This window comes from Sus scrofa, chromosome 13 (genome assembly GCF_054392235.1).
Source record: "Sus scrofa isolate SSC_HxYL_T2T_F1_AM1 chromosome 13, Sscrofa_HxYL_maternal_Yorkshire_Landrace_v2.0, whole genome shotgun sequence".
NCBI lineage: Eukaryota > Metazoa > Chordata > Mammalia > Artiodactyla > Suidae > Sus > Sus scrofa.
Genome location: NC_139395.1, coordinates 132,114,195 through 132,128,020, shown reverse-complemented (window position 1 = coordinate 132,128,020; position 13,826 = coordinate 132,114,195). Strand labels below are relative to the sequence as shown.

General features: G+C 41.0%; 2 protein-coding genes across 5 annotated transcripts in view; one reads left to right on the top strand and one right to left on the bottom strand.

Annotated features, from left to right (window-relative positions):
• MFN1 (mitofusin 1) overlaps positions 1–6,949 on the bottom strand; it is a 37,325-nt gene extending 30,376 nt beyond the window's left edge. The window contains exons 1-4 of one of the 3 annotated variants that reach the window (XM_021068494.2): positions 6,534–6,949; positions 5,459–5,574; positions 2,523–2,658; positions 606–768 (exon numbers count right to left, since the gene is read on the bottom strand). In XM_021068494.2, coding sequence (XP_020924153.1) covers positions 606–768; positions 2,523–2,658; positions 5,459–5,570 — 411 coding nt within the window. In that variant the 5' untranslated portion in view covers positions 5,571–5,574; positions 6,534–6,949. 3 annotated transcript variants of the gene reach the window in all.
• A 69-nt stretch (positions 6,950–7,018) lies between these two features.
• Positions 7,019–13,826, top strand: part of KCNMB3 (potassium calcium-activated channel subfamily M regulatory beta subunit 3) — a 128,137-nt gene continuing 121,329 nt past the window's right edge. For both annotated transcript variants that reach the window (XR_002337762.2, XM_084990369.1), the window contains exons 1-2: positions 7,019–7,338; positions 10,666–10,804. The gene's annotated coding sequence lies outside the window, so the exon portion shown is untranslated. The remainder of the gene's footprint in view (positions 7,339–10,665; positions 10,805–13,826) is intronic.

Here is a 13,826-nt window from a genome sequence, read left to right as displayed (position 1 = left end):
CAGAGCTGTAGCCACCTGCCTACGCCAGAGCAACCTACACCGCAGCTCACGGCAACGCTGGATGATTAACCCACTGAGCAAGGGCAGGGATCGAACCCGCAACCTCATGGTTCCTAGTCAGATTCGTTAACCACTGCGCCACGATGGGAACTCCCAATAGTATAAACTTTTAATTCTAGTTCAATTTTTTCTTTCTGGCTATACTTGAGGCATGTAGAAATTCACAAGCTAGGGATCAAATCCAAGCCACAGCAGTAACCAGAGCCACAGCAATGACAACTGGTAGGCCACCAGTGAAGACCTCTAATTATTTATTTTTTTTAGTGATTTTTATTTTTTCCATTATAATTGGTTTACAGTGTCCTGTCAATTTTTAATTTACTTTTAAGTTAAAGACAAGTTTTATTCTTACAGTAATTCAGCTCTGAAGCAAAATAATTTCAGAAAATTCAAAAATATTAGTGATGGTTTTAAAAGCTATGAATAGAAATACTAATGGTTCTTCTGTCTCTAGCAAGGCACCCATTTCGTGAAAAATTTTTTAAAAGGACATGTTAAGGACATTACTTCAGGTACATTATGTTGCCAAAGGTCAAATCATATACCTTCACACTCTTTTTTTCATCTGACCCTTCTGTCATGAGATAGGCTTTATCTCCATCCGTTCCTTCAACGCTCAGGAAGCAATTGGTTGTATGGCCAATCCCACTAGGGAGGACTTTATCCCACAACATGGCATTGATAACAGAGCTCTTCCCACTGCTTGTCCTGAAGAATATACAAAATCATGACAAAACATAACGGTAAAAACTTTGTTCACTGGCTCAAAGGCCTACATTTTTATAATGCAGATTCTGTGAATTTCATCAGATTCCATTTTTTTATTAAAAGTTGACAACTTGATTTACACAACTATTAGCAATGTACATTTCAGAAAAATAAAGTAGAGGAAAACTAATCCTACCTTTCCCATAAAGCTATCCTTACCCTTTCCATCTTTCTTGCTTCTTGAGGCATTTTGAAATCACAACCTTCCACCATAAGATGTGGTCTAATATCCCATCTTCTTAAATATGGGCTGGGCCTTTTTAACATCCAAAGCCAATTCCTTTTTATCCTTCTCAAGCAGAACAATCTGAGTCATCACTTCTCAGTGAAGGCCTCTTCCCTCCCACTCTGACTCCATCCTAACCTGAGGTAGGGCCTCTTTCTTAGACCTACTTCATGCTAGACTGTGTAAGTTCTGAGAAACAAACAACATAAAACAAAACAAAACAAAACAAAAAACCCAGAGCTTGGTGAAAAGTTTTCAAGAACACAAACAGGTTGTTTTAGTAGAGAATAACTGAGAGTGGTCAGAAAAAGTTTCTGCCTGAAAGAGTGAGGAGCCAGACATAGAACAAGGCAAAGAGAATTCTAGGCATAGGAAATTCCAAGTGCTAAAGATATAGGAAATAGCTTAGAAGGCCTACAAGGTTAGTTCAGTGAGTAAATAAAACCCTCTGTTGGTATATGGCTCATGATATCTGAACAACCAAGCTAAGGGCCTAGTGACTGTTTTTAACAGAGTGGTTGGTACATACATACACAGTTAACAAATAATCCTTAAATTTTTTGTCTTTTTAGGGCTACCCGCAGCATATATGGAAGTTCCCAGGCTAGGGGTCAAATCAGAGCTGTAGCTGCTGGCCACAGCAACACCAGATCTGAGCCGCACCTGCAACCACACCACAGCTTACGGCTGCATCCTCATGGATACTAGTCTGATTTGTTTCCACTGAGCAAGATGGAAACTCCCTGACCCTTTAAATTAATGTATAAGCTGTGGCAGAAATCACTCTTATCACTCTGGAAGTTACACTGAGGAATGGTACTTCCTATTTCCCTCTGGGAATCATGGAGCTGAAAATTCTTTTGGAAGACACACTGGTAATCAGAGAAGCTTAAAAACCTAAGTCACAAATTTTATACTTGTCACTTACCTGTTTTTCTATATGTATAATGTCTAACAAGCCAATTCTTAGAGATGAGTATCCTTAAAGTATAAAAATATGATTGACCTTCATAAAGCTTTATTTATTTAAGTAGTTATTTTTCTTTAGGGCTGCAGGTGCAGCATATGGAAGTTCCCAGGCTAAGGATCGAGTAAGAGCTGCATCTCCCGGCCTATACCACAGCCATAGCAACACTGGATCTGAGCCCCATCTGTGACCTAAACTGCAGCTTGTGGCAATGTTGGATCCTTAACCCACTGAGCAAGGACAGGGATTGAGCTCACATTCTCATGGATATTAGTCAGGTTTGTTCCCACTGAACCAAAATGGGAACTCCATTAAGCTTTATTTTACACCAGGAGCTAAAACAAACTTTTAACATTTAACACAGGCTGAAAATGTTGTGAAGAGAAAAGGTGGAGGGAGAAGCTATCACTTGCAGAAATATCAGAAATGAATTTGCAGATATGACCAAGAAAAGTTAATTTCTGCAAACTACCCTTGAGAAAAAAAATAATAAAGGATTACCTGCCAAAAAATGCCACTTTCATGTGTCTCCGAGACAGCACCTCGCCAATAACGGAAAGCTTGTTTTTATACCTCTGTATTTCTATCAAGTCATCCTCAACAGCTACTTGGTCAAGTTCTGGATTCTTGTATGTTGCTGTAAAATTAAAATAGAATTAGAGGAGTTCCCTTGTGGCACAGCAGCTTAAGAATTCGGCATTGTCTGCAATGGCTTGGGTCACTGCTGTGGCTTGGGTTCAATCCCAGCCTGAGAATGTCCACAGGCAGAGCAGCCAAAAAAAAAAAAAAAAAATCTGAAAAAATAGAGAAAGTAATATAGATGAATATTAAGTTAATTAAATTTAAAAAACAGAATGTTTAGGATATGCATATAGTTTGGCTTTGTTCTATATTAACATGCCATGTCAAAGTAAAAATGCCGTGGTACCTGAATATTTGGTAAAAGGTGAACACCTCATTGCAATGGGTCATAAGAATACTGCCCGAATTTCAAAATTATTAAAAATTACAGGGGTCTAGCCAAAAGGATATTTTACTATTCATCTATGTCTCAAAGATACAAAATACCCACCTAAGACAAAAACGTTATTTCTGAACAAAGAAACTAGAATCCAATATCTACTTTTTATTCCATCCTGACAAGAGCTTCAAATCTTGAACTGAGAAAAGGGATTCACACACTAAGAAAGCATATGGTTTAAATGGGTAGCTTCCCCAAAATAGAGTTCAGGGGGTCTTCAAGCTGGGTAAGACCTCCTTATCTTTTCTGCTTCCCACAGGGGTGGAACAAGACAGCTCATTTAACATGAAAAGAGAATTCTAGACTGTTTCTCACTCCTGTCAGGTTTGGGAGAAACTGCCTACCCCAGCCCCAGATGTCCTTCCTCCAAAGAGGGGAATAGCTGGGAAAGCAAAGATCTGAAAGCAGAAAAGTATCTCAGCTTTGTTTATATTTCAGAAATATACATTTTTACATTTATATTTTTATCATCTCATTTTAAAGGTGAAAACAGGGAGATTCATTTGGTTATCTAAATGGTCCTAATTAGAGACAAATACGGACATAACTTAGAGGGTAACCCCCTATTTAAACTTAAGCTTTACAGATCTCATCAACTTGTCAAATACACTAATATGTGCAACTTGGTGAAAAAAGCTAAGAGTGGCTTAAATTAACATTACATTCATCTTTGATTTTCATTTTATTCCTGCTTTTCTGTTATTCCTGATTCACCTACTTTGCCTCTTTTTTTGTAACATTTTTTCCTGAGGTTCTAGAACCAGTGGTAAGTAGATAAGCTAGAGGTTCCCCAGAGAAAGAGAGCCAAAATGGCTTTTTTGACATAAGAGAAGACATTCTGGCCTAAGCCACTTTGTGATCTAAGCCTAACCACAATGCCTGCCCTTAACAGGTCTTAGTAATCAAAGATCTTAAGGGCAGGGAATGAATGCAGGAACAGAGAAAAAGAAGTCAAACAAGAGTACAGTGATAAAGCAGAGTCCCAGTTCCTCCTCAAGAGATATATGTTAAGAATAAATCTTTTTTTTTCTCCACACTGGCAGCATTCGGAAGTTCCGGGGCCAGGGAACAAATCCATGCCACAGCATCAACCTGAGCAGCTGCAGTGACAACACTGGATCCCTAACTCGCTGCACCACAAGAGAAATCCTATAATAATATACATGAGTTCTGCAGGAACTAAGGCCCCTATTCAGGCAGAGAACCAAGTGATGACGCTGACCCTCCTCGCTTCAATCAACCAAGACTTGGACTCTGTTGATCTTTGCCCCAATTCTCCCCTGAATTCTCCTCCACTCAAGCCACTTGAATTATGTACGTACTCTTAGCCTAAAACTTCCCCAATTTTGCTGTTCAGAGAGACAGAGCTGCAGGAAAGATCCCCAGTGTTCTCCTAAATTGCTGCAAGTAATAAATCCTTCTTTGTCCTGATCTTTGGCTTGGTTGTGTCTACTGGCTCAAAGTGAACCCAATTTACATTCTACAGCTGCCATTTCATTATCTCCTACATAATACTTAACCTACTTAACAGGCTCAATATACAGATGTTAAATTTAACTTCCTTTTCACTTTATTTTAAATTTTTAGAATAAAATACTATTCAAAGTCACTGTGTCAGCTCAAATTATTTCCAAATTGAAAAATCAAGATTCTGTACCAGTACTTTTTTCCCTTATTCAACAAAACTTGAATTGTGTCAGATCTGGTGACAGGGAGAGAATGATAAGGCAGGATTCGCACTCTCTAGGAATTCAAAATCTAGTGAAAAGGGATTAGGAAAAGAAGTTTGATTCTACCAAATGTTTTCCCACAGTCAGCAGAGTTTACAGAACCCCTCCCTTTTCACTGTATGCTTGAAGGTCAACATTATCTCTAAAGTAATATACCATAGAGTATGACATTATCACCTCTATTTGAATAGCTACACCCACGTTAAGATAACTCCTTTTGCCCTTTTCCCACTGCATCTCAGCCTCATTTGAGAGGATAAGACAGGTCTGTCTGAGATCTTAGTTTACCTGCTAAGTGGATAAGGAAGATAAGTATACTGATTCAATATGGGCTACCCGGCTTTTAGTCTGGGCATTTACCAGCTATGTGATCTTGGCTAAGTCACTTAACTTTTCTGTGCCTTAGTTCCTTTATCTTTAAAATAAGTGAGATTAAAATCTGTCTCAGTGCTGATTTGAGAGTTGAGTTAATAATACAATAAAATGCCTAGAACAGTACCTCACACACAAGCACTTTTTTCTTAGTTGCTATTAATATAAGTCAATCTTCCTCACTTGGTGGGCAGAAAAGTGGTGGGTTTTATGTGTTACAAAGCCCTACATGTATTCAGTAACCCAGGCTGAAAAAATAAAGCACCTTTATGGATTTTCAAAAGTAATTATTTGAAAAATTTAGAGGAACTAACCTTCAACAAAATGTGATCCTTCAGTAACAAACTCCAGTAACTGTTCAAAGATTGCAGTAATTGCCTTTTTAGCCAGCACAAAGTGCTTCAGTGGAGAAGCAGTTTCTGCCATTATGCTGAAAATAAAAAGTACAAATTAAACTTGATGATAAAAGACATCTGAATTAAGGGCACTTTCCAGCAACATATTCTCCTTAACAAAACTTCCAAAAAACTTTTTTTTTTCTTTTTTGTCTTTTTTAGGGTCAAACCTGTGGCATTTGGAGGTTTACAGGCTAGGAGTCCCATCAGAACTACAGCTGCTGGCCTACACCACAGCCACAGCCACAGCCACAGCAGATCCAAGTTGCCTCTGCAACCTACACTACAGCTCGTGGCAACACCAGATCCTTCACCCACTGAAAAAGGCCAGGGATTGAACATGTGTCCTTCATGGATGCCAGTCAGATTAGTCTCCTCTGAGCCACTATAGGAACTCCCCAAAAAACTTTTAGATGACTGTTCTTTGGGGGGGAAAGGTGTTTTAGTCAAAGACTACTTTGGGGTGATATTCCATTAAAATAAATGAACTCTGTTGGCCAAAATCTTGGTTGCAATTTCTACTTTAGCTCCCTTTACTGACAATGAATCTGGCTAAATTCTGATTCTTAACTACATCTGGGAACAGGATGAGTGAGATGAAGCCAAGTTCACAAACACTAAGTTTCTCAACCTGGACCTCTGGTTGGGTGGAGGTGGATATGCAGAGCAAGGAAATGAATTCCAAGATCATAATGCAATACAAACGTTTAAAAAGCAGCAGTTCTCAACACAACAAATAAGGAGGCAAACCTTAAAGCAAGCCATAGTACCAAGAACTTAAAGGAATATAAATTAAAAAAAAATTATGACAGCTTTTCATGAAAAGATACCAAACAAAAGCGATCACAAACCAGTCTGACCCTGGTGTGCATGTGTGTAAAATGGAGCAGAATGTCCGTAAAGAAGGCTGAGCCTTCCAAAGCGTCAATGAAGGAGCCGCGTGAGAAAGTACAGAGAGGGCAACAACCCGGTTCAGCTGGGTGTGAACACCTACCTTAGGAAAGGGCCTTCCCCGCCCTTCACACGGGCCGCGGGAGCTCCGCCAGCAGGGCTCGCAGCCAGACTCTCCGCCGCACCGGGGGCGCGGGCTCCGGGCTCGCGGACTTTGCGGGCCTGACCCGGCCTCTGGCCCCGCTCACGACCCCGCTGGCTCGCTCCTTTCCGCAGGACCGCGGCGGCGCCTCGTCACAGAGCGCCCCGCGCACGACTCCCCGCCCCACAGCCCGGGCCAGAAGAAGGTCACCCCGAGCAGGGAACCCGCAAGTAGCCGAGGCGACAAGCACTCACTCTGTCTCAGGTCCGACTTGTCACCCAGCAACCGCAGCTCGGCCACAGCCCTCAACCCGCCTCATTCTCCCAAGAGAAGGTGGAAGACTGGGAGGAGGCGGGAGGAGAGGCGAGAGGACAGTCACTTCCGGTCTCCTGCCCTCCCCGATTTTGTTTGGCTCCGTAACCGGAAGTGCGTGTACGCGGAGCGCCATTTTTCTTAAGGGCAGAAGTCAAGGAGTTGAGGTAGGGAATGCTTCCACAAAAACGTTTTCACGGTTATCCGGAACTTCTGCTTGTCCACACTTTCCCTTAAAAGTTTCCCAAACTGCCCAGCCTAGGCATAGCTATCTGCCAGTGGCTGCTTTAATGAGGAAGACCTGAAAGGAAGAGGAGCGAGATGAGGTGGAGTTGGGGGTCCCAGACAAGGATTCCTGCTTCCTGGCCAGCAACAATAAAGGAAAACTTTTTGACCTCATCACCACCCTCTTCTTGAGGTTGGAGCACAGCTGTGTGTGTTTGTTGTATTAGAGGTGAGAATTAGAAAATTGATGTATCCTTGACTAGTGCTTCTCAAATTTTGTACTTAGGAATTTTGTATGTAGGGATCTTGTTAAAGTGCAGATTCTGATTCATTGGGTTAGAAGTGAGGTGGGTAGGTGCATTTCTAACATCTGTGGAGAGCTTCTGCTGCTGGTCTGCACATGGCTCAAAGGAAAGTCCCAGGATGTCTTTTTGGAGTTGGCAAGTGAGGCAGTTTTGCAAATCATAGTGCTAATATCACCTACTTTATGGTAGGCTCTAAAATATACATATTTTGTTATTATTATTATTATTATTATTATTCTTTTCTTTTTAGGCTTTTTAGGGTCGCACCTGTGGGATATGGAAGTTCCCAGGCTAGGGGTCGAATCAGAGCTACAGCCAGCAGCTATGGCCGCAGCCACAGCAATGCAGGATCTGAGCCACGTCTGTGATCTACACCACAGCTCTGGATCACTCACACAGAGCAAGGTCTGGGATCCCACACCCTCATGGATACTAGTCAGATTAGTTTCCGCGGCACCACGACGGGAACTGTCTAAAATATATAAATTTTAGGAGTTCCCGTCGTGGCGCAGTGGTTAATGAATCCGACTAGGAACCATGAGGTTGCGGGTTCAATTCCTGCCCCTGCTCTGTGGGTTAATGATCCGGCGTTGCCGTGAGCTGTGGTGTAGGTCGCAGATGCGGCTCGGATCCCGCGTTGCTGTGGCTCTGGCGTAGGCTGGCAACCCCTAGCCTGGGAACCTCCATATACCTCGGGAGCAGCCCAAGAAATGGCAAAAAGACAAAAATAAAAAATAAAAAAATAAAATAAAATATACAAATTTTAAAACAACAACAACAAAGTTTATTCTCTCACAGTTGTAGAAGCCAGATGTCTACAGTCTAAGTGTCAGCAGGGCTGAGCTCTCTCTGGAGGCTCTAGGGGGAGATTCCTTCCTTGCCTCTTCCTTTGCTTGGAGTTACATGACACCAATCTCTGCCTCCATCATCATATGAATTTAAACATGGCTTTCTCCCTTGTGTCTCCTGTCTCTTATATGAACAGCAGTCACTAGATCTAGTATGGGGTTATGGATTCTGGATCCTAAATCCAAGATGATTTATTTCATCTCAAGATCCTTAATTATACCTTCTAATGCCCTATTTCCAAGTAAGATCACATTCACAGGTATCAAGAGTGAGGACTTGGAACATGTGTTTTGGGAGATGCTATTCAACCTATTATATATGTACCATAGATATTTTCTTTAGAAGTTCCTGTTGTGGCTCAACAGTAACAAACCCAACTAGTATCCATGAGGACTCGGATTCAATCCCTGGCTCAGTGGGTTAAGGATCCCGCCTTGCCTGGAGCTGTGGTGTAGGTTGCAGGCACAGCTTAGATCAGGCATGGCTGTGGCTGTGGCAGAGGCCAGCAGCTCCAGCTCCAATTCAACCCCTAGTCTGGGAACTTCCATATTCTGTGTTTTCAGCCCTACAAAGACAAAAAATATATATTTTCCTTAGTCAATGATTTGCCTTTTCACACTTTTTTAAACTTTTAAAATTGAAGTTTAGTTGATTTCCAATGTTTTATTAATTTCTGGCATACAGAAAAGTGATTCAGATGTATATATATGCATGTGTATATATGTATATGTGTGTGTACATATATACTTTTTAAACTCTTTTCCATTATAGGTTATTATTAGATATTGATTGTAGTTCCTTGTGCTGTACAGTAGGACCTTGTCGTTTATGTATTTTGTATATAGTAGTTTGAATCTGCTAATCCCAACCTCCTGATTTATCCCTTCCCCCTTTTCTCCTTGGGTAACTATAAGTTTGTTGTCTATGTCTATGAGTGTTTCATTACTTAATGAATTTTATTACATTTATAGGTGTATAGCAATCATCACAACCAAATTTTATAGCATTTCCATCCCAAACCCTCAGCGCATCCCCCCACTCCCCAACCTGTCTCATTTGGAAATTATAAGTTTTTCAAAGTCTGTGAATCAGTATCTGTTCTGCAAAGAAGTTCATCCTGTCCTTTTTTCAGATTCCACATGTCAGTGAAAGCATTTGATGTTGGTGTCTCATTGTATGGCTGACTTCACTCAGCATGATAATTTCTAGGTCCATCCTTGTTACTGCAAATGCCGTTATTGCCTTCCTTTCAATGGCTTATATTCCATTGTGTAAATGTACCACATCTTGATCCAATCCTCTGTCGATGGACATTTAGGTTGTTTCCATGTCTTGGCTATTGTAAATAGTGCTGCAATGAACACTAGAGTCCATGTGTCTTTTCCAGTCATGGTTTTCTCTGGATAGATGCCCAGGAGTGGGATTGCTGGATCAAATAGTAGTTCTATTTTGAGTTTTCTGAGGCATCTCCATACTGTTTTCCACAGTGGTTGCACCAATTTACATTCCCACCAACAGTGTAATGGGGTTCCCTTTTCTCCACACCCTCTCCAGCACTGATTGCAGACTTTTTGATGATGGCCATTCTCACCAGTGTAAAGTGGTATCTCATAGTGGTTTCGATTTGCATTTCTCTAATAATGAGTGATGTTGAACATCTTTTCATATGTTTTTTGGCCATCTGTATGTCTTCTTTGGAAAATTGTCTGTTTAGATCTTCTGCCCATTTTCTGATGGGGTTGTTTGTTTTTTTGGTATTGAGCTGTAGGTGTTTATAAATTTTGGAGATTAATCCCTTGTCAGTTGCTTCATTTGCAAAGATTTTGTCCCATTCTCTGGGTTGTCTTTTCATTTTGTTTAGGGTTTCCTTTGCTGTGCAGAAACTTTTAAGTCCCATTTATTTATTTTTGTTTTTATTGTCATTACTCTAAGAGGTTATCCAAACTTTTTTAAAAGGGATTTTTTTTGTTACTATTTGGGGAATGGAAAAGGCAGGAAAACAGAACTTCTCATTTCTCTGAGACTCTCTGTTTCTTTTCAATCTTTTTTCTTTTCTGTTCCACATCAGTGATTTCCACTAGTCTGTCCTCCACCTCACTTATTCGTTCTTCTGCGTCCTGATTTCTGCTGTTGGCTGCTTCCGGTGAATTTTTTATTTCAGTTATTGTATTTTACATCTCTTCTTGCTTAAGTTTTATATTTTGTATATCTTTGCTCAGTGTTTCCTATAAATTACCCATCTTTGCCTCCAGTTTATTTCCATTGTCTTGCATCAACTTCAGCATCAACAGTCTAAAGTCTTTTTCCTGGAGGCTGAGAATCTCCTGATCACTTAGCAGTTTTTCTGGGGTCTTTTCTTTCTCCCTTATCTGAGTAATAGTTCTGTCTTTTCATTTTTATAGGTTTTTGGTGTGGTGACCTTTTTGCAGACAATAGAGTTGTAGCCTCTCTTACTTCTGGTGTCTGCCTGCCTGTGGCCGAAGTTGATTTCAGGGGCTTGCTGTAGGCTTCCTGATGGGAGTGACTGGGGCCTGCCCACTGGTAGGTGGAGCTGATTCCTATCCCTCTGGTGGGTGGGCTTTGTCTCTGGTTGAGTTTAGAGGTTGCTGTGTGCCTGGGGGGGGGGTCTTTCGGCAGCCTGTTTACTGATGGGTGGGGCTGTGATCCCACCTGGATTGTTGTTTGGCCTGGGGCTTCTCAACATGGATGGGTGGGGTCAGATTTTCCCAAAATGGCCACCTCCAGAGAAAGGCACACTGATGAATATTCCCAGGAGATTTGTCTCCAGTGTCCTTCCCTCACAACAAGCCACATTCATTCTGTTTTCCCAGAAGATCAATGAAGAACTGCAGTCAGGTCTAACCCAGATTCCTATGGAGCCTTTGCTTTGACCTGGGACCCAGTGCAAATGAAAGTGTGCGCTTTTTAAGAACGGGGTCTCCATTTCCCCCAGCCCTGTGGCGCTCCTGTGCACAAGCCCCACTAGCCTTTAATGCCAGATGCTCCTGGGGCTCTTTCTCCCAGTGCCAGATCCCCAGGCGTGGGGATTTGACATGGGGCTCAGAACTCTCACTCCTGTAGGTGAGTCTCTGTGATGCAATTACTTTCCAGTCTGTGGGGCTTCCCACCCAGTAGGTATAGAGTTGCTTATGTGGAGTATTCGCCCCTCCTACCTCTTGATGTGACCTCCTCTTTGTCTTCTGGAGTAGGATATCTTTTTGAAAGTTTCCAGTCCATTTGGTTGAAGGTTGCTCAGCATTTCGTTGTAATTTTTTTTTGTTTTTATGAGAGAAGTTGAGCTCCAGTCCTTCTATTCCACCATCTTAATCCCTTGTTTCTGTTTTATAAGTGAATTCACTTGTACCATTTTTAGATTCCACATATAAGTGATATCTTATGATATTTGCCTTTGACTTACTTTGCTTAGTATGATCATCTCTACATCCACCTATTTGCTGCAAATGTCATTATTTCAATCTTTTTAATGGCTGAGTAATAGTCCATTGTATATATAAACCACATCTTCCCTATATATATATATTTTGGGTTTATCCTATATATATGTATGTATGTATGTATAGTCTTTTTGCCTTTGCTAGGGCCACTCCCATGCCATATGGAGGTTCCCAGGCTAGGGGTCTAATCCGAGCTGTAGCTGCCGGCCTACACCAGAGCCACAGCAACACAGGATCCAAGCCACGCCTGCAACCTACACCACAGCTCACGGCATCACCAGATCCTTAACCCACTGAGCAAGGCCAGGGATCGAACCCACAACCTCATGGTTCCTAGCCAGATTCATTAACCACTGAGCCACGATGGTAACTCCATCCTATATATTTTGGATTGGATTTGCCTAGCCAACCCTCAGTTCCTTACAACATCCCTTGCAATAACTTTCTTACTTTCTGAACCCTGACATGCGCTATAACCCTTCTGCCAGCAAAGTAAGAGACTGCCTGTGGTAATTTTATCATAATGAGCAGGTTTTTAAAAATAAAGCTCTTTATTGTAAAGCAAGTTTTTTTCCTTTTTAGGGTTGCACCCGTAGCAGATGGAAGTTCCCAGGCTAGGGGTTATATCAGAGCTGCAGCTGCCAGCCACACACAGCCACAGCCGTGCCAGATCTAAGCTGCATCTGCAACCTACACCACAGCTTGTGGCAATGCTGGCTCCTTAACCCACTAAGCGAGGCAAGGGATCGAACTGCATCCTCACAGATACTAGCTGGGTTCTCAACCTGCTGAGCCACAAGGAGAACTCTGTAAAACAAATTTTGATAGAAGTACAATTCTAAGGATTTCTAGCAGGAATGATAAGCATACTGTTTATATAAGTGTTTGTGTTTATGGTGTGGAGAGGGAGGGTGGAGAGAAGAGATAATAGATTAAAAACACAAACCATGTAGAAACTAAAAGATTTCCTTTGTCCTTGCCTGACCAGAAAGCACTATAATTTACAATTATATTAAGGCAATAGTCAAAAAAGAATGAATTTTTAAAGATGAATTTCAATCATCAACCAGAATGGGAAAGATGAAAGCATTTACCACCCTTAAGAACATTCATATGTTCATTCAACAAATATATATTGAAGAAGAAATCCTTTAATGAAAGAGCATGGAAGTTGATCTCAAGACCTCAGTTAAAATCTGGACTATGCCAGTAAATAGCAAAGTAAAACTCTTAACCACTCAAATCAGTTTCAAACACAGGAAATCTCAAAGGGAACTTATGCTTTATTAATATTTGTTTGTATTTTTTAAATCATAATGGTGGCCTTTTATTAGTTCTGTAAATAATAACTGTATGTTTAATGTAATTATTGTATTTCAAAGTAAAAGTGACATTGTATGTTATAAATTATAAAAATAAATCTTTTCAGAGTTCCTGTCATGGCGCGGTGGAAACAAATCTGACTAGAAACCATGAGGTTGCGAGTTAGATCCCTGGCCTTGCTCAGTGGGTTAAGGATCTGGTGTTGCTGTGAGCTATGGTGTAGGTTGCAGACGTGGCTCAGATCCTGCATTCCTGTGGCTGTAGCATAGGCTAGCAGCTGTAGCTCTGATTGGACTCCTAGCCTGGGAATCTTCATGTGACATGGGTGTGGCCCTAAAAAGCAAAATAAATTAATTAATTAAAAAAATCTTTTCTGCACACTGTGGTATATGGAATGGTTGGCCAACGGGGACCTGCTGTATAGTACAAGAGACTCTATCGCATATTCTGTGACAATCTATATGGGAAAATAATTTGAAAAAGAATGGATGTTTGTCCTACTATACAGCACAAGGAACTGTATCCAATCTCTTGGAATAGAATAGGATGGAAGATAGTATGAGAAAAAGAATGTACATATATGTATGACTGGGTCACATTGCCGTGTAGCAGAAACTGGCACAACATTGTAAATCAACTATAACTAAAAATTGTGAAAAAAAGAATGGATGTGTATATAACTGAATCACTTTTTGTACAGGAGAAATTATCACATTGTAAATCAACCATACTTAAATAAAACTTTAGAAAAAATAAACACTTTTGGAGTGAAATGAATGCGAATA